Here is a 23,935-nt window from a genome sequence, read left to right as displayed (position 1 = left end):
GCCAAGTCAGAGTGAGAGAGGGAGACAGACCCCAGGCACGTGAGCCGACATTCCTTTCAGAAAGCTTCCCTCCATATCCTTTTTCAATTGGCTGAAGCCCTAGAGGTTTGACTGGCTAAACCACTTCCTCTCAGAAGCGTCCGTCCCCCCCTCCCAAGGGAGACTGGGATTTGTAGTCCAGAAATCAGCTGACCTTTCATAATCCTTTAGCTGGACTCCCTGGCTGAAGGAGTACGTAGTCAATTTCAGAAGCTTCCCATATGATGAAGTGTCCAGTGTGCTTTTTGTGAAACACAAAGCTCGTCCTGAGTAGGGGCTGAAGTCTCTGTTTATTCACCAGAATCCAGTCCCCTGGTCTCCCCCCCACCCCCCTGCCATCCTAGTTCTTTATTACCGCCCTTCTCTCCCCCATTGATACCGAGCACCATTTCTCTGCCTCCTTCTCGGGACATGCTGGACACGAGCCCAGTCGTGCAGCTGATGGTGGGGGACCCTCCAGGAGGCAGATCCCCAGCTAAGTGTGGGACTGGGGCTGGACAGCAAAAGAGCCACGCCCAAGGGTTGCTCCTTAGAGTGGCACCTTTTCAATGCTTTTTCTTTAAAAAATTAAAAAAAAATTAGAATATGAGAGAGAGAAAGAGATCATGAGCAGGGGGGAAGGTACAGGGAGAAGCAGGCTTCCCGTCCAGCAGGGAGCCTGATGCAGGGCTCCATCCCAGGACCCTGGGATCATAACCTGAGCTGAAAGCTGATGCTTAACGACTGAGTCACCCAGGCGCCCCTTCAATAGGTTTCCAGGTAACATATTTACATGATGGTTGTTGATTCAATAGGTATTTGAGGAAGTGGAATGTGAAACTAGGTCCACAGACCACCTACAGAAAACACTGCGTTTTATTTTGTTTTTCTTTGCTTTCTAAGCCGTCGCTAACCACTGCCTTGGCCCTGCAGAACCTAGGCTTAGGATAACAGATCTTTCTTTTTTTAAAAGATCTTATTTTTCAGAGAGAGAGCACAAGCAGGGGGAGCAGCAGGCAGAAACAGGCAGAGGGTTAGGGACTTGATTCCAGGACCCTGGGGTCATGACCTGAGCTGAAGGCAGCCACTTAACAGATTGAGCCACCCAGGCGTCCCAGGATAGACAGATCTTCCTTTCTGCCCTGGAGTTCTGGAACTTCCTGACCTCTACTCTAAACTTGTCATATCCCATTCGAGGACCCACACTTTAGCATTACGCATAGACTAACTAAACACATTTAATTGCATGCAGATATTACTGGTTAAATTTTAAATACAATAATTTTTAAATTAAATTTCTAGTGGTTGTTGATCACTAGAAATGTTGTAAAACACAAGATATTGCATATATAATTTCCTTTGTGTGGGAGGCAATGATACTTTTTGATGCTAAAAACAAAAATAAAAACAAAAAACAAAAAACAAAACAAAATCAACCAAAAGAATGACCTCCTCTTTGAAAGAACTGTTGACCAGCGTGCTAAAGCTTGGGAAAGAATAATTTCCACGAGAACTGCTCCCGGGATTTACTATGCTTCTCTCTCTGCTTGCCTTGCACTGTGTGTTAGACGCAGTGAACTTCATGGCACAGGCTCAGAGGGTTGATCGGAGAAAATACTGAATAAGGAGCCAGGACGGCGAAGAGCCTGTTTGTCCTCTGCCATGATTCAGCTGGATGCCTTTTATGAAGCTAGCAAATCCTAAATCTGGGCATTCCAGGGGACTGAGTGCTGGCCTTCATTCCGCACAGACGCTTAGAAGGAAGAAACGCTGTCCTGGTCCCGTCAGTGAGGCACCGATGTCCCAAATGTGGAAGCATTGTTGGGAGCAAATTCAAGGGACAAGGTTAGACCAGAGTTCTAAGACTTCCACTGAGGTGAGGGACCCGTGCCAGTGTTTGACTAGGGCATATAAAGGAAACCTCTTAAAAAGATGAACTCCCATTCTTCCCAGAGCAGCAAGAAACATGCACCTCTATCTTCCCTAATGATTACTTTGCAAATTTCTAAACTGATGGAAAATTGCTTGGCTGGTGTGGAGATTTGCAGAAGAATCCAGCTAGACTAGTCTAGAACATACCTGGCCTTTATCGTTTCTGTCTCCATGCTTGGGCCACAAACACCAAATTTTTACTTTCTCCTTTCTTAGAAGGAAAACCCATACAGATGTACACATACATACTCATTCCTTTAACGACTACCTTTCTTGTGGAGTGTTAACAGCGAGAGATATACAAGACAAAGAACATAGGCAGGAAACAGAATTTCAGTTTCAATTTATTTTTATATTACTCATGAGAACTATCTGTTTTGCATGTTTCATAATATAAATAGTGATAATAGTTGGTGTATATGATTTATAAATCAGTGTTTATATATTGAGAATATTTGCTTAACACTTTCTTTTTAATGGTAGGGTACAATTAAAAAAAAAAAAAAGGAGACCAATGTTCTGGAGCACACCTCATTTCATTTAGGTAGACGTGTTGTCCAGAAGGTACTCAGTGCTACCTGGGGAAGATGTCATCTCATTTCTCATACCATCATAGACTTTCCAGGCCTCCCTCGTTTTCATTTATAAAATAGAGGAAATGAAAACCAACTACCTAACAGTTCAGCAATTTGAAGCAAGTTTCTTCCTTGGAAAGAAAAAAGAACCTAACAATCTCCGTGGGCCATAAGATCCTGACATGGGATCAGAGGAAACCGGACCTTCTTATTCTCCGGTGGAAAGTCAGGAAGATGGTCACTTGGGTTTGAGGTGCACAGTGGAAATACAGAGTGAAGTCTAATGGACAAAGGGCCCATCCCGGATGGAAGTGTTTGTTCTGGTTCTTAGACACAGATTATCCACAGCCCTGGTGTCATCCTAAAAACTCTTTTAGGCTGGAAGAAGATTGAAATAACATTTTTTAAAAACTCTCTGCAAAGGTCATCAATAATGTGAAGGTTAATTTAAGTATCAACCTGCCAGGTTACACATTACTTGTAAGTTTATATGTGCAAGTGTTTCCAGATGAGATTAGCATTTGAATCTGTGGACTCAGGGGAAGTAGATTGCTTTTCCTAAGGCCCAAGGACACCATCCAATCCATGCAGGGTCTGACTAGAACAAAATGGCAGCTGAAGAAGTAATTCACTTCTTTGCTTCCTGTCTGCCAGCTTGAGGTGGGGCATGTTTCTTCCCCTCGCGCTAGGATTTCCACCATTCTCTTCTACGGTTCTTAGGCCTTTGGGCTCACACTGGAACACATCACTGGTTTTCCTACATCTCCAGCTTGCAGACAGCGGATGGTGGGACTTCTTGGTCTCCTCGATTTTGTGAGTTACGACCCCATAGTAAATCTCCATCAGTACTGTGCATCTTACAGTCCTATTTCTCTGGAGAATAGTGACTAATACAAACAATGACAAAAACCACACCGATTTTGTACTTTCTGCTTTCTGGCAGTATGTACATATGAAAAAGCCTTTACAGTGCAAGAGTTTCAATTGGGAACTTCCCCTGGGAAAACCCTTTAATTGACTTAGGGGTAAATAAGGCAACGATGTTCTCAGTTCTGAGAGAAGAAGGCACAATTTATTTAGTCAAATTATTTTACAACATAGTCTTCATTGACAGTTGTCAGCTTAACACTTAATATAGTTTTAAAAAAGTCAATGATTACCTGCAAAATTATATATATTTTAATATCTAAAAAATATATTGCATATATAGGACAGGAAAATCCCTCGTATCCACAAGGGAAAGTTTGCTTGTTCTTTTCAAAGTTGTGATTATTGCATTATGGTTATTTACAAACATTTCCAAAGCATTAACGATTTGAATGGTTCACCTTCACCTCCTTGTGCACGCCCGTTAAATACTGCATGGTGCTTCTCTTTCTAGTAAAGTCAGTGACTCAAACGTCCTGTTTTCTTTTTAGCAATAGTCACATTATGCTTTTTAAAAACCAGCTATAAAAACGTACAAACAGCCCAAATGTACAGATTGACAAAAGATGTACAAATTACATTTAAAAAAATAACGACTGATTTGATAGTAAAATTGTCTTTGTGACCGAGGTCAACTCGTTTATTTATTTTTACTTTTTTTAATTATCTATTTTTAATACTGTGAGATATAGGAAAATAACTCTGCATAATTTATACAGTAAGTTGCCTTCTGATTGGTTGACCCTGGACCGGTGGTCGGACAAACGCACAGCGCTTGCGAATCTGCTTGTGTTCAGAAATCCCTGTGACTTTTCAAAGTTCTGGGACCCACTGTCATTACTTAAAAAAAAAAAAAATTATTTAATTCTCTGTCTTTCAGTAATGTCTGCATTTGCATTAACATTTCTTAAGTTCATATCTTGACTATTTCCAGAGAGATGGTCAGCCTAGCACATACTGCCCACTGGGAGGGATTTGACAATGCCCACGGCTTCTTAAATACACACACACATGTTCTTTCTTTTAAATTCCAGTTGGGTGAAAACTTCACTGGCCTTACAACCAATGTTCCAGTTGCCATCCACTGAATCAGGTCCTCCTACAATAAGGTTATAAGCTTCCTGCCTTTATTTTCTCTCAGTCTCCAGCCAGAGCATTAACTGGTTAAGTCCATGATTATTTTTTTTATCATACTGAACCCTACAAGATCCATGATGAGACCCGTGTGTTGATAAGAAACTGCTTTGGTCATAAAAATATAAAGAAAATGTACAGTTTCTTTCCTAGAACCATGATACAACCATTCCAGTAATCGAAATATTCAACTCAGAAGAGGATAGCAGATTGAGATTCCAAACTGGTGTACTGGCCCAGAAAATCAGCCATCTCTTTGTTCAAGGTAGAGGAAGCGGAAGTTAACCAACATTTTAAAAAAAAAAAAAAAAGGATTGTTTTTAAACAACAAACGTTCTATCCAACAAGAAAGAACATCCAGTTTTGTTTTTCTCTTCAAAGCCACGTATGTCCTTTGGAGTCCAAAGTATCCCAGGAAGTGTGAGGAACGGGGGGCTTCAGGTAGAAGACCACCGATGATTAAGCTTCTAGTAGTAGCTGCCTAAGTGTGAGGGCACGTGGGTGTTGGGATGGCGGGGGACGTTGGGGTTGGGGTAAATCCCACCTGTGGGGGAGGTCCAGTATTGTGACGCTGCTCCAAAGAAGCTAGAAGACGTGACTGGCATGGAGGTCGGGTGGGGAGGGACAAAGTTCACCTTCTGTTGATGGGCGTGGTAGGAGGGCATGTAGGAGATGTCAGAAGGGTACTTGTACATGGACGACTCTGTGGGATGTGGCTGCAGAGCCTGCGCAATGCCGTGGAAGTCAAATTTGTAGGCATACCTCTTGCCGTGCACTTTGGTCATAATGTTTTTATCATAGTAGTATCTGAGGGCCCGGCTCAGCTTGTCATAATTCATGTTGGGCTTGCTTTTCCGCTCTCCCCAGCGCCGGGCCACCTCATCGGGGTCCGTCATTTTGAACTCCCCGTTGGTCCCCTCCCAGGTGATACAGCTGGCGTTGGCGCTGTCCGAGAGTAGCTCGAGGAGGAACTGCCACAGCTGGATCTGCCCACTTCCTGAGGGCGGTGAGGCAAACAGGAGAAGACAGAGCAGCTCAGTCTGGGCAAGTCAGAGTCCGATTCCCTAAGACGCCAGGATACTCTCACCCTTCGTAAGAAACCCGTTATTTCCGGTCACGTTCAGAATCTACTGCCTCTGGCAGCCCCGTACCTGGATGATTTGAGGCATGCCACTTCCCACCCCTTTGGGCAAGATTTTTGAATCTCTTCTAGAAAGATTTGCATCGCTGTCTAGTTTTGACTTACTCATGAAGTCCCCCCAAATATTCCTTGTCAGTTTAAAAGGGAGAGGGGCCAGAAGACCACAGCTGGTCACAGGGAGAAGGGGTGGCCCAGGTGTCAGGCTGAAGGCACCTGGGTTGTTCCTTAGCAGAGCCCCAGTGCTTGGGTCTCAGCTCTAAGTCTGACAGAGAAGAACTTGGGCAGAGAGAAAAATAAGAGGAGAGGGAGCTGCATGCCTCCTCCCCGCCCCAAGATCCCAAAACAGGAATGGCCAGGCACCAAAGAATGGGCCTGCAGACACAGGCAAGAGCAGTTCCCTGAGGTGTGAAGGTGTGGGGTTCACTACCGCAAAGGGCCAGTTAGCTCACACGCTTGGTGGTCTTGGTCTAGAATTCATTTGAGAGCTATTTTTAATAATGAACCCTTAAACCACATTGTCAGATTTCCTTTATCTGCAGCTTTTCAGGGACACGCCTCTTTCACAAGGCTTTCAGATAACTGCAACCCTTTCTAAAGTCAAGAACAAAACACATTTGGACCATCTATTCACGTGTGACTTCCATGAGGACCATAACTGAGAACTCACTGGAATTGCCGCTCCCATTCTCCCCATCTTTCCCTACAAAAATTTCGACCTGCGTTATTTATTACAATTCTAAACTTCCATGCAGATAGGCAATGCTCATACTCCTGTTTTCCAGAAGGAGCCTCAGCTAATGGACATACCTACCACCTAACAACAAGGTCCAGACTCTCACTTGTACACCAGAGAAGTAGATGTTGACTATTTCAAGGGGAAGAGCACGTGTTACTTCTTAGTCAGGCCTCTGAACTTTGGACAGTGGTCTCTGTGACCTCACAGAGCTATGGAACATTCTGGAAAGAAAAACCTTGCAGGCCAAAGTAAACTCACCGGGGTTGGCTAGGCGACTGCTGGTCGGGCCCAGGATCTGATATGGATCTGAGGAAGCAAAAAAGGAAATTAGCTTCCCTATTATTAAAAATATAAAACTTACAGCATTAATAATAAGAATACCCCTGGGGTTTATACTTTTATTTCAATACCATAGAAAAAACTGGTTTCAGAAAACTTTACTGCTTTTATGTGCAAACCTCAAAGATCTGGAGCAGTTATGGTTTTCATTCCTATGATTACAGAAGCATAGAATACAAGAAGCATCATTTTTTTTTCATATTCAGTGTCTAATATTTGTAGATAACACTTTCAATGGCTAAAACAGAATCATGAATCCATTTGGAAAGATGCTGGCTAATATTCATTCATCATGACCGAAGTGAAGGACACCTTTTGAAATGGGTTTATAGAAAGGTCTGATGATTCCTGGTCTTTACAGCTCCGTACACATCTCTGGTTTTGTGATGCAGCATAACAAACACGTGCCTGGAAATCAGGCAGCCTGGTTTCTAGCCCCAGTTACGTTACAAACTAAATAACTCATTGGGACAATCTCTTCTCCCTTCTACTACCAAATCCTGTCTCATTTGCTTGGAAATGGCAGCAGTAGCCAGAATTTGTATTTTAGCAATAAAATGACTATTCTACCTCGGTCTCTGTAAAACTTACATGATTATTTAATTATAAAAAGAATCTTTGCAATGTTGTTTAATAATGAATAATGATGTTGTTTACATCAGGTCGGTCTTCTTTTCAGGTCAGGAAGTCATGATACACAGTTGGATCGTGACTTGGCCAGGTGGTCGTATGTTTGATGCAGTTTACTACTTTTGCAGTTGTCGTTGCAATTTTTAAAAAATTGGCATGATTTGGGGATTTCTGCTTACAACCATGAATTAACTTGAAAAGTCCTCAAGGCTACTGAGTTTATTCTCCTGTGTCCACATATCCACACAGTACGACAACTGAAACATTTTTGGCAGGTAATGTCTAATTTTATTGTCGCTGGGAATTCTTTAAATGCACTGTGTCAAATCCAGTTTGGCTTGTGTGTTTCACTCAGGACATTCTTTCTCAACCTTCTCAATGACATGTAGGTCCATTCTCTATTGCTCTACCTTCGATAGAAATGGAACACAATGTTTCTCTGTCTTAAAGCCAGTGGCTTGTCCAGAACTTAATCTCAGCTGTGTCACACAGAGAAGACAGAGATGGGCCTGGGAGTGGACATCACAGCTGTCTTCAGAAACAGGAAAGACAGAACAGGAGGAAGGCTTTCCAGAGGGCAAACCAGAAAGCTGGATGACAGTTACAACAAGGTGGACTTTGGCTCCAAGAGTGGAAATGAGCCTAGTGAGGTAGTGAACTCCTCATTGCTATAAATATTCAAGGAGAGGTGAGGTAATCATAAGACAGATGTCACAGAAGGATGTGATAGACCTAGTATCACTCCAATACCAAGAGTTTCCAATTCCATGGTTTGAAAAGCTCCCCTGACTAATTTGTTAAGTAGACCCATCAAGGATGGGAGTAGTTTTAGAAGAAAGGTTTTATGGAGCCTAAAAGGTTTGGATAGCAGCTCTGGAGTCTGTGGATTAGAGCTCTAGTTTTCTCATAAGCCAGCTGTGTGGCTTTTGGCAAATTACTTTCCCTCTCTGGGCCTCAGTTTCTTTATCTTACAAAATGAGGCATTGGAACATTTCATCTTTACTTTTGTTTTTACCTCTGATATGTAACAAATCTTAACCCGCTTCTAGTGTCCGCTACTTTTTATTCACAGAGCTCTTACAGGGAGTCAAGTAGGGATCCTTTGTGAAAGAGAAGAATGAGGACAAATACTGTGTATTGATTCAGTCCCCCTCAGCTGACCACATGGGATCAACAGGGGCATAAAGAGCAAAGGAGGGATTACGCATCCCAGACAGGTACCTGGTTGGGGCCGTTGTTCAGTATTCTTGTTCATTGCTTGTGCTCCTGCAAGTGGGGGACCTGAGGGGGGAAAGAGATAAGGTGAGTGGGGCCACTCTCCATGAGGGAAGAGAAAGGCCTTGTTAAAAGCCCTCCACAAGGTGCTTCCTCATTCATTTGCTCATTTACTCACTCTCTACTCACTCACTTATTCATTTTATCTAATAAATATTTATCTAGAGGGGCACCTGGGTGGCTCAGTCAGCTGAACATCCAACTCTGGGTTTCAGCTGAGGTCATGATCTCAGGGTCATGAGATCGAGCCCTGGGTCAGGCTCCACGCTCAGTGAGGAGTCTGCTTGAAAGATTCTCTCTCTCCTTCTGCTCCTCCCCCCACTCGCTTGCTCTCTCTGTCTCTCTCTAAAATAAATAAATAAATAAACCCTATAAATCTTATAAATAGTTGTCCAGAATTTACTAGTGCTGGCAGTGTTCTTGGTGCTAGAGTTTCAGCAATGAACCAGCAGTTCTGGTAGGACTTACATTCTCATGCGGAGACAATGAGGAACCACAATAAACATACAGCACAGCAGGTCTAATGGTGTTGCTGCTGTGAACTGCATTTTTAAGTAGGACATTTCGAGGTTCTCAATGGGATGGTGACATGTGAGGGAATGTCACCTGCTTGTCGTGTTTCCATGTTTTGTGAGTTCCCCTCGTGGAACCTCTCACATCCAGCCTTTCTGCTCCCATCATAGCTTCTCCATCCTGCACCTACGGTGGCTTCTCACACAGTTTATGGTTTATGTATCCTCACCATTTCCCTATCCTCCCACTGGTCCATCGTACATATAGCCAGTTTCATTTCCCCAAACCATTTCACTCCACCATCCAAACACCTTTGTGAGTCCTCATTGACTAAAGAATGAAGTTCTGCCTTCACAGCAGCCTTCGTCCCCTTTCCTTACCTTTCCAGACTGCTTTCCCTTTGTGCATCGGAAACTCCAAGAACCTGGAGTCCTCCCTAACCATCAGACATGTCAACCGTGACACTGTTCCCTGGCCCCCCACCTCTCACGGAAGGCTCTGTCTTCCCCATCTCTGCAGGACCAAATCCTGCCTCTCCTTCAAAAGCCAGCTCAAATGCTGCCAGGTCCTCAGGCTCTCCTAGATACTTTCCAGATGAAAAAAGCTGTGTGCATGTGTAACCTCTCTCCCCAGCTTGACAGACTGGTCTATGTCTGATTCATCTTTGTGGACCTGAGAGTGCCAAGTCCTAGGTACAGAGTAAACAAATAAGGAATACATAGTATGGAAAGGGATCCCAGTTATTGCTTGAGCATCAATTTGTCATCACAGCCTTCTTGAAAGAAGGCCCTTCATCACCCATGTGCTGGACATTTTGTTCCCTACAAATAGCAAGGTTCATACATTCTGGTTAGGAGTGCATAGTCATTCTCTTTCTATATTCCCTTAATGGGAGATTTGGGGTCAGACTTGAACACAAATTGATGTGTCAGACCCCCACCATTGCCTCCTAAAACCGTTCTCCAACCCAGCCCTTCACGAACCGAGGTCAGGGAGGTTGGTATGATTAAGCTTCAACACTCAGAGGAGGAAAGTCATGAACGACCATTATCATGACAGAAATGGCTAGATCCAAATCCAGCGACCTTCCATTCATACAGAAAATCCAGTCTTGAGAAGCCTTCTAGCTTCAAAAATGTGAAAACCAAATGCAATGCAAAAAACCTGAAAAATCTGAATGAAAAACCCACATCACCTTTCAAGGAACAAGTATCACTGATAGGCCCTACCCTGGCAGTTAACTTTGATGTCCTCTGCACAGGAGAGACAACAAATGCTCACTCCTGCTCTGTTCTAGCTCATGACCCTGTTTTTCACCCATGTTTGTAGAAAAAAAAATTTTTTATTTCTCCAAATGATAGCGTGTCATTTACTTACTTTTGTTGAGGCCAGAATTCATGTTATTGCCCCATCCTCCTCTCCTTACTGAGTCATAAGAAGGGTCTAATGAAAAACAACAAGTAGAGGTACATCAGCATCTCCAGCTTTTCAGAAAGGTGCCATAACGATTCTCTTTTAGTGATCAAGAGAAGTTTGATTTAATCAGCCATGACGTCTTAGGCATGACTAAGTTCCAGAAGTGTGCTCTCCTCCTGGGCTACAGGTGGAAAGGAACATTAACACTCATCAGAAGTTGGAGTGAACAGGAAGATTCTTGAATTTGAAGTCAGAGGATTGGTTCAAGTTCTGTCCCTTGCCACTATTTGTTGTGGGACCTTGGATGAATCATAACTTCCCTGAGCTTCAATATTCTTGACTATGGACATAAAAATTTACACCATTTTCCCCCCTTATGGAGTTGCAGTAATGCTGTGAACTGAATGTTTGTGTGTCCTCCCCCCTTTCCACCCCCAAAATTCACATGTTGCTATCTCACCCCAGATGTGATGTGATGGTGTTAGGAGATGCAGCCTTTGGGAAGTAATTAGGTTATGAAGGTGGACCTCACGCGAAGGGAATCAGTGGCCTTATCGGAAGAGGTGGGCGAGCTAGCCTGCTCTCTTCCTGCCATGTGAGGGTACGGCGAGAAGTCAGCAGTGTCTGATCTAGAAGAGAGCTCTCCTCAGAGCCCCACCATGCTGGCACCCTGATCTTGGACTTCTGGCCTGGAGAAGGTGTGATAAATATCTCTCATTTCTAAGCCACCCCGTTTATGGTACTTTGTTGCAGTGGCCTGGCTAAGATAGGCAATAATCTGACAAGAAAACATCCGTGAGACAACTTCCAAGCCTCTATAACCGTGTTCAGGAATTGCCTAACTAACTGGCTGGAAACTTCCTCTTTTCCCTTCTCATGGTGTGAGTTCCGTTGGGACATGAAGCAGGAACAACAGAAGAGTTGAGGGATTCAGCATTGTGACTTTCAAAGTCTTTCCATGAACAACAAAGAAACCATTAAAACCATCCAAACAAATGGAGCACGAACCTCGTCAAACAGCAGCCTGACAGGGAGAAAGGCGACCCATCCTCCCCCCAGGCCCCCCAGCTCCATCCCCTCCCCCCTCCCTTCGGAGCCTCTCCAACAAATTAGAATAAGCTCTGCGGAGATGGATGGGCCCATCCCATTGCTTGTTCTCATTGCTTCTGGCTAAGAAGAACCAAAAGACCCGGATGGTTTTCTTGTGGAAAAATCCACGTGCGGACGCACATTCCTCCCAGCTCTGGAAAAGCCAGTTCACTTTTTAAATTACCATCTGTAGCAACTGGCATGAAAAGCAAAACAGAAAGCAAGAGGGATGAGGATGGGAAGGGAGGGCAGAGAAGGGGATAAAAAAGACACAAAGCTCCATGCATTTAAGTCCTCTGTTTTCTTTGGCTTCCACCCCCTCCCCCACAATTCTCCCACAAATAGATTCCTACTTTTGTTTAAAAATAAAGCAAAACAAACACAAACACAAATCCCAGCTTGTTTAGGGGCCTGGAGCAAGGTAAGGACTCTCCTGAACGTTTTCTGGGATGTCTTGTAAGGATCTGTAGAGCGTGTCCGATGCTGGTATAAGCAAAATGGAAGGCAAGATTTCTCATTTCTCTTTGGGGGCAGGGGTGGTGAGCAAATGCTATTTAGGCCTTCAGTAATTTATAGCTGGGCCTGGGACAACACTGTTTGACTGCGTGGGTCCACTTACACGTGGATCGTGAATGGTACGGTACTATGACATCTTTTTCTTATGATTTCCTTACTAATATTTTCTTTTCTCTAGCTTACTTTATTGTAAGAATATGGCATTTAATACATCTACCATAGAAAATATGTGTTAGATAGACTGTGTATGTTATTGATAAGGCTTCTAGTCAACAGTAGACTATTAATAGTTAAGTTTTGAACAGTTAAGAGTTAGACACTGATATTCAACAGAGCAGAGTGTTGGCACCCCTGACCTCCATGTTGTTACCCCTAACCTTCATGTCGTTCAAGGGTCAACCGTAATTGGGAGTGACTTCTGCACTGCGCCCCGTGCTTGGCCGTAGACTGGATGGGAAGGGATATGAAAATGTTCCCTGCCCTTGTGTTTAAATATGAGAAGATTGGCAAGACTGTGGGGGAAATAAGGGCCATGTACCAAAGGAATGGTGTGGTACTAAGGTCCACTGGAGGTTAAGGAGGGAGAGGTGAGTGTAACTGGGGCCATCAGCTTTGAGTGGGATCCCTCTGGGGAGGAGAGAGTGAGTAATGAAGGCAGGCACAAAGCAGAAGTATCTGGGGAACAGCCGTGGGTGTCATGAACACATGACAGAGGTAGAGGGAAGGGAGGGGACAGAGGGGTGGAAATGAGGGCCAAGGTCATGTCCAAGGCCATGGTGATGGCAGCTAGGCAAGCACAGTGGCCTTGGGTGCAGGGAATGGACACCAAGAGAGATCATGGGCATCAGCATGACCACGAACAAGGTTGTGGTGGAGAATGAAGCTTGTGAGGTTGTGTCGGATGGATCGGAGCACCCAGGGAAGGAGGTGATTCTCGTAGGAACCGAACAGAAAGTGGGAAAGAAAGTGAAAAGTTCATGCCAAAGGAAAAAACAAATCAGTCGTTCCAGGAACTGGTATGTGTCATCTGCAGTTCTGACTTGACATATGATTTACTGCATTGATAAAATCTCTGGCTCCAAGTTTACTTGGTGTTTTTTGGTCGATTGCTATTCTACCAAAGGCTTCCATCCTGTCTGAAAGCTCTATTCTATCCATTCCAAGGACTAAACTATGGCCATGGCTGATCAAATTCTCCTCCTATTCTTTTCCAGCAGCTCCAGGAACAGACCTAGCACACAAAGGTTACAGAATGAGTGGATGTACTCCCTCTAACCAACAAGGGTGGGTGACCGCTGGATTCTCCTCTAACTCCAAGGGGCCCCATCCTGGTTTGAAGTTGATGCCTTATCAGAGAAGTATTTGGTGGCCCCATCTTTCCTGCCACACCTTGAGGTCTGTGGAGGGCTGATGTGGGACACAATTCTCCCACTAGCTTACCTCGGGAGAAAGCCTGGCTGAGAAGACTTTCAAAGTCCTACCCAACCCCTGAGTCCTGTAGTAGATAAAAAAGGGAAGTGACAGAAACAGAGATGCCACCAGCAATCAGTCTAAACTATGTCCTCACTGCACACATGACAGAGGAATAAAGAGCAAAGGCCATGTCTTCAGCTGGTGTCCCTAGCCAACGGTCCCCGAGGAGTGTGTGAACTCAAAGCCACACGGATCACAAGATCCCTTTCTTTTTTGTTTTTTCAATCCCATCTACCTACACAGAGAATCCCACCACAGGTACCTGGGTCCACAAAGAATGCCCTGGGTCTGTTTACTGAGGAGTTTAACAAATACATTCCATGGGCACTGGGGCTCACGGGGGCAGCTGCTACATGTAACATTTCAGTGAAGACCAGTGTTTTGGGAGTAAGTCCTATGGAAAAGACAAAGCATGATGCTGGAGAAGACCAAGGCCAAGAACCAAGGTCTGGCCCTCAGCCTCAGAGAGCTGAAGAACCAGGGTAGCCTTGCGGATAAAACGAGATAGCCAAGTAAATGCCTGGCCCAGTGAGAGCACAGACTCAGCCTCGGTACATGTTGCCAAGTAATATTATTATTGACATCATTATTATGCACCTAAAAAATGATTAGCCCCAGAGACATGGGTTTGCTAGCCCTACCAAATACATGTTCATTTCCCCTCCCATGCTCCCGACTCCCTTGCTACACTGTACTTGTCTACTTTACCACCAAATTTAATCACTAACTCACGGTTGTTTCTTATAGTCTGCATCTCCTACCCGAATGCCAGTTCCGCAAGAGTAGCAGTCTTTCTTCCATTCCCTGGTATAACCAAGCACCTAGAACAGTGCCCCACACAGAGCAGGGGCACGATAATTATTTGTTGAATGAATGAACAGACAGGCCAATATTTTATTCTTGCTAAGTATACCCACTTCCTCTTATTGTTCACTATTTCACTAGTTGAACAGAATTCAAGGCTCCTCCCCTGACTTCTCCCCACTGAAGTCTCCTAGGTGTTTTAAGACTAGGTGATGAGGTATATAAGCCATATTCATTCTGGATGCCCTTGAGACACCATGAACAACAATGCACATAGGCTAAAACCTTGTCCCCCTAGGGAAGTCAAGGAGTGGACATCACACATTAAGAGAAAACTTAGCAGTGTGGCAGTTCCCGTCCCAGACAGACAAACCCTGCTGCCCCTCAGCACAGGGAGAGTTCTCTGATGGCCTGAGTCCAGTCCACGCAGCCGCCTGAGTGTGCACTGATCTCTCCACCCCCACCCCACAGTCCCCCAGTATGGTGCATGCTTCTGCTTTCTGAGAAATGTCTTCTGAAAAGACAAGCTTAAGGTAGCAGCAGAGAAGACAAGTTTCAAAAAAGTGACCGTTACGGACCAGAAAACCAGTTGATGATCCTCTATGTGGTGGCAGATGGCTTTATCGGCAGAAAAATCACTCTGACTCTGACAAGCTATCTTTACACTTTGGTGAGCTGACCCTCCCTGGCTTTATAGAATATTAAGATGACACATCTCACTGTGACTACTTCTCAGAGAAGTTGCCCAAAGGGCTCCAGCTGGAGTCCATGGTTTCCGGTAGTCCAAAGCAAAGAGAGAACAGAGGCTCATTCGGGAAAATCTGGGCACTGCTGGGCATTGTAGATAATTCAGCCTCACATATGTAATGGCCCAAGTAGTATCCAGTATCGCCATTATGTGATGCTCAACGTGGCTGAATCAGACACAAAATGGCCTCTCAGTACAGAACTATGAACCTGGAGATTTTTTTTTTTTTTTTCTGAAAATTTCCTGTTGAAAGGAGAAAGCTTTTTCTGGAAATGACCTTCTCATAGACATCCATGCAGTGTTAACTCAGTTTCTGTGTGAAGCTTTTAAACGGGTTCTAGAAATCTGGCCAACTGACTCAGGAAAGAAAGCTTCTTTCTGCTCTGACGCCCACGGTTGGCTGTGTGAAGGCCTCATGTCCCGGTGAACACGCAGCTCTCTACTTTGTCATGACCTCACTAGGGGCCAGCACACAAGCACCTCTCTCTTGATCCCTTACGACACAGGCCATGCTCTCAATTACTTGATGGAAAAAAGATGAATTTTCCCTGAACCTTCTCATCGAATTTCTGGTTGCTGCTGAAAGAGCTGGCAGCACCTAACCATGTTTATCCTTGGAAAGCCCAGCTTCTGAATGTAGACCTTTTAGCTGAAGAATGGACAAGGCTGCTCATGCTCAGTCAGATCCAGACTTCCTCTCTGGAAAGCGGGAGGGTACCACAGGAGACCCAGAGCCCTGAACTGCCCAAGAGAAGGTCCAGCCCACCTGGAGGAAATTACATCTCCTAGCTGCTCACAGGGAAGAAAGTAGGGGAGCGGCCATGTTTGTTGTCAGTAGATGTTTGGGCCAGACGAGCCTCCAAAGCCCCTTCTCCCTCTGAGGTCCTGGTCTTCTGGCAGGCCCAGTCTCTGAGAAGAAGGTCCTACTGGCCAACAACCTGACTCATACTGCTTTCCTCTGGGCTTCCCTTTGTGTTGCCTGTGACACTAGCAGCCTGTCCAACCCGTGAAAGCCTGCTCTGCTTCCTGAACCTTCCTGGCCCCCACCTCAGGCCAGCTTCTTGTCTGCCACCATCTCCTCTACAATGCCTGCCAGTGACTAAGCCAGCTATCTGAACTTCCGGCTGGCCTCCCACTTCAGAAACATAGCCACCTAGCACCTGAGCAGCAGCCGTTTGGTGGGGGGGTAGGACACACCTGGGGGGGAGTGTCTTTTCTCTGTGTGAGACCCTGGGCTTTCTCCAGCAGCTACGTCATGGTGGGTAGAGTCACGGAGCTCTGGGTTCAGACCCCAGCTCTGTCATCTACTCTGCTGAGTGATCTTAGCCAAATCATTACTCTGTCGAACCTCAGGTTCTCCTTCTCTATAAGAGCAGAAAACAAATGCTTTAGAGGACAGCCTGGAGGAGTAATTCCACGTGTGATGAGCAGCAACTTCCAATTTACACTGTAGACCTGTTGTTTATTCTCTCGTCCTGACATCTCTCAACTATTTCTCTTGGTAAGTCGAGGTTAAAGAGTTCATCGAGGAGGGCCTTGAAAAGGGAGAGAAGCCACCAAAGGGAAGAAGTGGTTCCACTGCTATGCTCCTGAATCAGTGATCTCCCATGGGAATCACGTGTGGCCCACTTTCCACAGGAGAAGTGGGTTGGTTGGGCCCTGGTTTGAGAGACCTGGCCCTGGAAGACAGTGGGGGGCAGTGGCTGTGGGCCGCCTTCAGTAGAGTGGGCTCGGGGAGTAAGAGTCCAGCGTCCACCTGACTGCCTAGCAGTCCCTGCCTAGCTGGCCCCAAAGCCCTCACCTCATTTCAACTCATGCTATAGGAGCAGCCAGCCTTCACCTCAGTAGTATCTTATGTTCCAAAGAGCAGCAGAGGATCTTGGCTTCCACTGAGACTCAGGAGGAGGGAAATATCTAGGGAAGGCTTTCCCTAAACTTGGAACTCACAGAAAAAAAAACATCCTGGATCAGATTTCCTTTGCTCAAGGATCTTGTCCTGGAATCCAAACAGCCCCTCAGCCTCAGCACCAGCCCCGCTGTGTGGAGTATAATGGAGGTACTGTTTAAGATTATTATATGTGCGAAGGGGGGAGGGGGGAAGGCATATGAGAAAAATGCTTGAAAAAAGTGGATGGTTTTTAAATATGAAAAGTTTGGAAGGGTGAGTGGCCCATTCGCCAGGCACAACCTTGCCACAGTCACGCAAGGCTCCCCGCTGAGCCCGGACCCTTCCTTCACTTTGTGTCTCTCAGGAGCTCTGTGTCTGAACGACACCGAAGTCTAAATGACCTATTTATTTTGATAAGGCCTCAAAGTGGGATTTTGGGGCCAGCCTTATGTGGAAAAGCAATTCATACTGACTAGATTAATTGGGTGTTTGCCCAAATTCCCCTCCGCATTGGGCCATGTAGACACAACTAAAGTGCAGTCTTTTTGGTCAAATCCGCCTCAGGTTTAAAAGGATTCCAAGTAGGGAAAAGAAACTCGAAAGTTCACTTAAGTAACAGGGCTTGAGGAGAAAGGAGAGGTGGTCTTATGTTCGACCCCCTCTGCTCCCCAATCTGAACGGCCACCCCCAACACCTTCACAGTGAGGTTGTCCTCACTTGTTCTGGCCACAAGGGGTACAATCCTGTGTCTGCTCCACAAATCAGCTTTTGCACCCTCTTCTTTTCAAGGTCTGCAGGTTAAGGCTCCCTGGTGATAGTCTGATGTTTATTGCCCTGCCCTGTTCTTCTTCTTGTGTAGTTCTCTGTGCACATATCTTACTTGCTTGATGATGATCTTTTGAAAGACAGGGACTGTGGTGTCTTAATCACCTTTCTTTCCCTCGCCAACTCAAGATTCTTTCCCTCCCCAACACTAGCTTATTGGACTTAATATCTTTGATCCCATGGTACATTCATTCAGCCACATTTTATTGAACGTCTACTATCAATCCAGATACTGCTCTATGCGCTGGGAACACAATGATGGCTAGACGAACATTCCTGCTCTGTGGGACTTACATTCAAAACAAACAGTAAACTACATTGTATATGAGAAGGTGGTGAGAGCCATGGGAAAAGAGAAGACACTGAAAGCATGGCAGGCAGTACTGGGATGGGGAGGGCCTCACCAAAAATATCTAATTGGAGCACAGACTTGAGCAGTCTAATGGTGTGAGAACAGATATCTCCCTAGCACCATATTTTTTCAAGAGGAATGACCGCCGGCTCATCCTACATTGATCTGAAAGCCCTCCTGGAAAGTCGATGCCCTTTTATTAACTCTTTCTTTAGTGAGAATTACTTGAAGTTGGAAGACAACAAAATAAGTGAAAAAAACCCGACAGTATCTTTTTGGCTTTTTAGGGTGAGGACAGTAAGAGGTTAGATGAGTCTGGTCTAGTAAAGGGTTCCCCAGTTTCTGCAGACTTAGAATCAGGCTAACTGGCAACCCTGAGGTCTTCCCCTCACACTGATTTAGGGTTACCATTCAGATCAAGAAACTTAAAATCCCAACACTGCCCTATGATCTGCCTGTTGAGCTGCATCAGAAATGTAGGAAAGGGCAATTCTCTGGGGTCAGTATGGGAAGAATGGACAGGTCAGGTCATCACGAAGGAATACTCCATCTTTGTGGCCTGGTAGGTAAGCATGTAATGCTTCCATTCCTGAGTCCTGCACCCACATGACAAAAACACAGCAGTTTTAAAGAAAAAGAACCACCAATTCTTGGTAGGTGGAATGCGATCTCACTTATATAACAGAATCAGAGGCTTCTTTTCAGACTGGAAGAGACCTCAGACATTATCTAAACCAGACATGCAAATTAGCACAGGCCTGGAGGCCCAGAGCCTGAGAGAAAGCATATGTGGCCATATAAGAATTTTAATAGAAATTGAAAGTATGACTCATAGCATAAAAACTGCCATTCTCTAAACTCCTCTAGGATATTGGGCAGGGCTGATAATTATTTTATAGGCAGGCCAAAGACTTTTTAAGCTCAGAGGTTTTTCAAAATTACCCCAAGAATAATTTCCATCTCTTTGGAAGAGTGATACCCAGACCTTACCAAGCATAATATGGTTGTTTGTGGTGTTCATAAGGATGCCTAAAGATTTTCATTAGAAGGAATTCCGTAATTTCTCTTTAATCTCTTCCAAGCAGGGAAACAGCTCATTGCAACAGGAAGACTTCAGGATTGGGGTTCAGAACTTGATTTGCTTCCCATCTCTGCTGGTTACCAGCGGTATGAATTAAGGCAAGTGACTTAATCTGTCTGAATCTCAGTTAATCTATCTGGAAAAGGTAGGTACCTGGGTGGGGGAAGGGATGATTCTTCTAAATTTAAGAGTTTGGAAAACCAAATGACTCCTTTAATGCCCACAGGGTTCTACTGAAGAGAAATGAGATCATGTATGTGAAAATGCTTCATATACTCCAAAGTGTCCTATAGAATTATAGCTGCTCCCTTGTTCGAGTTTAATTCATTGGAAATAGGAAGTTAATCTTTCTTGTGTCCACCAGAGCCAATTTCTTTTGATTCTTTCTTTTAGTGAAGCAGAAGGATTGGGGAAATATTTAATTGAAGTGTCAAAGACTAAAATTTTTTCCCCCAGTGAATTCATCAACCATCAGTGGTTATTCACGGAACATCTACAGGGCTGGGGGAAAAAGGACGCAGGATGAAACTCACAATTAAAGACTACAAGGTAACCTTGTAATTAGGTCATTAGGTTCATAGATAGCTTGTGAATGTGGTGGGGCTTTGAGAAGAGATTGTAGCCTTTGCGAGTAAAGAAGAAATATCTTAAAGGCGGGACTTGAATTGGTTTTTTAAAGGTATGTTAAATTTTGTTAGACAAAGTAATAATCCCGCTTAATTACCACTTTTTCTTTAGATTGTGGCTTACACGAGAATTTGAATTTTATCAAAGAGGCATGTTTAAACTTTTTCTTGATCCTCCCAGGTGGGAGCTCACAGATCCCTGAGATGAGAGAGCAAAAGCTCACATGAGTCCTGGTTAGTGTTTTTAACTACAGTATTTCTTCCTCAAAGACTTGATGTTCTTCAGAAGGATAACTCATGAGAAATAAGTCCTTTATTTTCTTAGATAGGGGCTTCTCTAAAAAGAGTAAGTTGTTAACATTTATAAAAAGAACCTGGTTAAAGTTTTTATATTAAAATAACAAATGATACTATCAATGCCTTGGTTTTTCACCAAACCTCTACACCTTTATCTGAAAGGAGAGAAGCTTCTCTCTCTTTCTCCAGATTGAGGGATAAATAGATTAGCCAGATAGATAGATAGGTAGATGATAGAATCTGGTTTATAAATATGAGACTAAGCAAGCTTCTTTCAAATACTTTCCAGTATTTGGAAATACTGGAAATACCACCCCCTCAAACAGCCTCCCTGTATGATTTCTCTATCAGTATATTTGCAAAACAAATGCATTTAGAACATTGTGCGTTGAGGTGGCCACCAACAGACCCCCTGGAGCCCTTGTGGACCTAGGATTTTCTTTCCCAAGTACTTTGGGACCTCACTACTCAAAACAGCCAAAAGAGGTCACTTCTAGCTTCTATTACAAACCAAGACCACATGGCAATAGAAATGGAGTTACATCAACCCAGGCCAATTTCACTTTGAGTCTTAGCTCTGTTATCTGGAATGGGATGAAATGTCTGAGTCAAAGGGAAATTTGGTAGAGATGAGAGGCCTGAAATAGTAATAGTCAAGAATCTGGAGATGAATTGGAAATTCAAAACTCAAATGGCCCACTTAGTAAGTGTGAAATGCTACTGGGAAACTAGCATTAACAGTTGTGAGAGCTGCACCCCACCCCTCCACCCAGCTCTGTCATGAGAGGGCCCTCCCTGGTGGGCGGGCTGGATCGGTGTCTGGCTGAAGGATTGGAAGTGTACTCTCTAGGTCAAGTGGCCTCCAAATACCTTTCCCACAGCCTTACCCCATCCCCCACCCCCCACCTGCTAGGCTTACTTAAAGCCATTTTTCTCCTATTAAAATGCAGCAGAGCTCATCCATTCATTGTCATCATCATTAATGTTGCAGGACAAGCTGGTGCCTAACGGGTTCTGGATTTCTCCAGGAGCACTTCAGAGCAGGTTCAATAAACATGAAGACATAAAGAAAAAAGACATGCCCAAAGAGGGCAGGAAGGCCAAAGTTGGGGGAACATGTAAGCAGCCGGGAACAGGATGAGGGGCCTGAATGTCTTCCAGCAGAGGGACAGGATGAGGTCAACACTGGTGGCAGAAAGGGTGACCATGATGAGCAAGGAAGGCACAATTCTTCTCCTTTCAATATTCAAATAAAGCTCCAGCTCTCCAGGGTGGGGTTGGTGTCCGGCGACAAGAGGTCAGAAACATTGGACGGCACTTATTCTAAGAATGAAAATCTCAACTCTGACTTCCTCGTGGGCTCCTTTGCCCAGCATGGGCACACAGGCTTGGAGGAGGCTGTGGGCTCCCGTGTGATCTAGGGTGGCTGGATCGTGCGTCTTCAAAACCCTCACAGCCCTCTTTCTTACTCCTCCTTGAGCACCATGGGTCCATGAAGCTTACAGAGGCAATGAGCTTACCCATTGCAACATGAGGGACACTTCACAACTAGCTTGTGGATAGGTGGGTAGGGGGATGGTAGATAGGTGTCTATCCACCCTCATTGTAAAAATTAAGTTTTCAAAACAGAAGAGCATAGGGGAAGGGAAGGAAAGATAAAAGAAGATGAAATCAGAGAGGGAGACAAACCATAAGAGACTCTTAACCATTGGACACAAACTGAGGATTGCTGGGGGGGGAGGGGGGTGGGTATAAAGGAGGGCACGTGATGTCAGGGACACTGGGTGTCACATGCAACTGATGAATCACTGAACTCTGCCTCCGAAACTAATAATACACTTCATGCTATTTAACTGAATTTAAATTTTAAAAAAGATAAATTTAAAAAAATTAAGTTTACTGCAATCCTCATTGATTGACAGAGTGTTACTCAGTATAACTCCCTTTTCTAAATCTCTTTTTTTCCCCCTTTATTCTTTTAAGTGTTTTCTGGAACACAGAAGAACGGGTAATGTCATGTAAACGATAAGGCAGGATAATGAAGAGGTCGACTGTGAAACCACCTCACATACTTCTGGAAACATCTACAACGCTGTACAACATGTACAACTGTACAAACATGTACAACGTTGAGTACATCCAGTCAGGTCCCTAATTTTTTCGGACCTTAGTCGGAATTGATGAGTCTCCTCACATCCTCTCAGCAGCTAGGTGACATCAGTTGCCTGGAAGAAGTGGGCCCTTCCGTGGGGTCATGCATGGACTAGAGAAAGCAACTGTGGACATTTGTCCCCGCCGGGTGGGCTCCCTACCAGCTTTGTGATGTGGGGCTAGCCTCTCTGTGTCCCAGTTTTCTCAGATGTGAGGTGAGAAATAACAACAGTGCCAACTAAATAAGGTTACTATGAGGTCTAAATGGGAAGCAAATAGAAAGTTCTTGGCGTGTGTCAGCTCTCAGTAAGGAACGGAAGGTTGAAGTGAGCAGGGGGCCCATTTCCCCTGCGATACGACCTTTCCTTGGCTTGGCGCTCCTCTGCTCTCTTTGCAAGGGAACATATAACCAGAGGGCCCAGCTCTGAAGGGCCCCCAAGGGGAGTTTGAATTAATAAAAAAAACTCCCAAGGGGAGTTTGAGTTGATAAAAAATGGGCCAAAATGGTGAAGGGGAGCTATCATCTCCTGACTGGACTCTGCTTCCGGTTAGTTCTTCCCTCTCCTCACAGCTTCTGAGGATTCGCCTTGGGGTCAAGCACAGGGGAAATGGGAAGTAAGGTAGAAAGAAAAGGCAAGTTCCACACCCCCTCTGCAGTAGATGAAGCCAAAATATCACTCTCATATTGGGAAACACCACAAACCATTAGCTGAATGTTAAGCTCTTGGAGAATAATTTGAGGCACTTGGCCTATAATTCTCACCCATCGACCCAGTGGCCTTGTTGGAGACACAGTCCCCACCTCTGAGATGTTCCAAGTCTTTTAAGAGAAAAGACTACTATGACAGAATCTGTTGAAGGCTAAATTGGGAAAACAGTGGGTCCAAGCAAAGCACTGTGGGAATAGGGGGATGACCATACTGAAGAGATGTCATCTGACCCAGGCCTCAAGGGGCGAGCCACATTTCTTCATTAAATATTCAAATACAGCATGACGGGTGTGGGGTTCTGGCAAGATTTCAGAATGTGACTTTCTAGGACACAGGCTGCACTGGGGGTGAGACAGGGGAGAAAGGGTGTGTGCCACTGGGCAAGGCTGTCACATCCCTGCACCCCGAAGCAGACTAGACTGTTCTGGAACTTGTGTCTGTGGATCCTGCCTAGTGGAAGCTGGACAACCTAAACACACACACACACACACGGTAAAGGCTGACTTTTGCCTCATAATTCCACTGTGCTGTGGTGGCAAAGTCAACTGATCAGAGTAAGTGGGGGAGAGAAGACTTGAGAAGCACCTGTGTGCTTCTAGACGGTCACCCTAGTCGTGTGTGTCTGCCCCAGGAACCCTGGGGGGCTCATGGTTGACACCATGCACCTCTGAACTCTCTCCCGCAGGGAGATGTCTGGTGGTCGCTTTCTTTAAAATAATCAATCAATCAAACAAACACA

General features: G+C 44.8%; 1 protein-coding gene across 2 annotated transcripts in view; it reads right to left on the bottom strand.

Moving 5' to 3' along the window:
• Nucleotides 1-3,578: 3,578 nt before the first annotated feature.
• Nucleotides 3,579-23,935, bottom strand: part of FLI1 (Fli-1 proto-oncogene, ETS transcription factor) — a 123,263-nt gene continuing 102,906 nt past the window's right edge. For both annotated transcript variants that reach the window (XM_044258191.1, XM_044258192.1), the window contains 4 exons: nucleotides 10,598-10,663; nucleotides 8,654-8,713; nucleotides 6,722-6,769; nucleotides 3,579-5,583 (listed from right to left, as the gene is read on the bottom strand). In XM_044258191.1, the coding sequence (XP_044114126.1) occupies nucleotides 5,054-5,583; nucleotides 6,722-6,769; nucleotides 8,654-8,713; nucleotides 10,598-10,663 (704 nt within the window). In that variant the 3' untranslated portion in view covers nucleotides 3,579-5,053. The remainder of the gene's footprint in view (nucleotides 5,584-6,721; nucleotides 6,770-8,653; nucleotides 8,714-10,597; nucleotides 10,664-23,935) is intronic.

The sequence above is a fragment of the Neovison vison genome, chromosome 7 (assembly GCF_020171115.1).
Source record: "Neovison vison isolate M4711 chromosome 7, ASM_NN_V1, whole genome shotgun sequence".
NCBI classification, from domain to species: domain Eukaryota; kingdom Metazoa; phylum Chordata; class Mammalia; order Carnivora; family Mustelidae; genus Neogale; species Neogale vison.
This window is presented reverse-complemented; position numbering and strand designations above follow the sequence as displayed.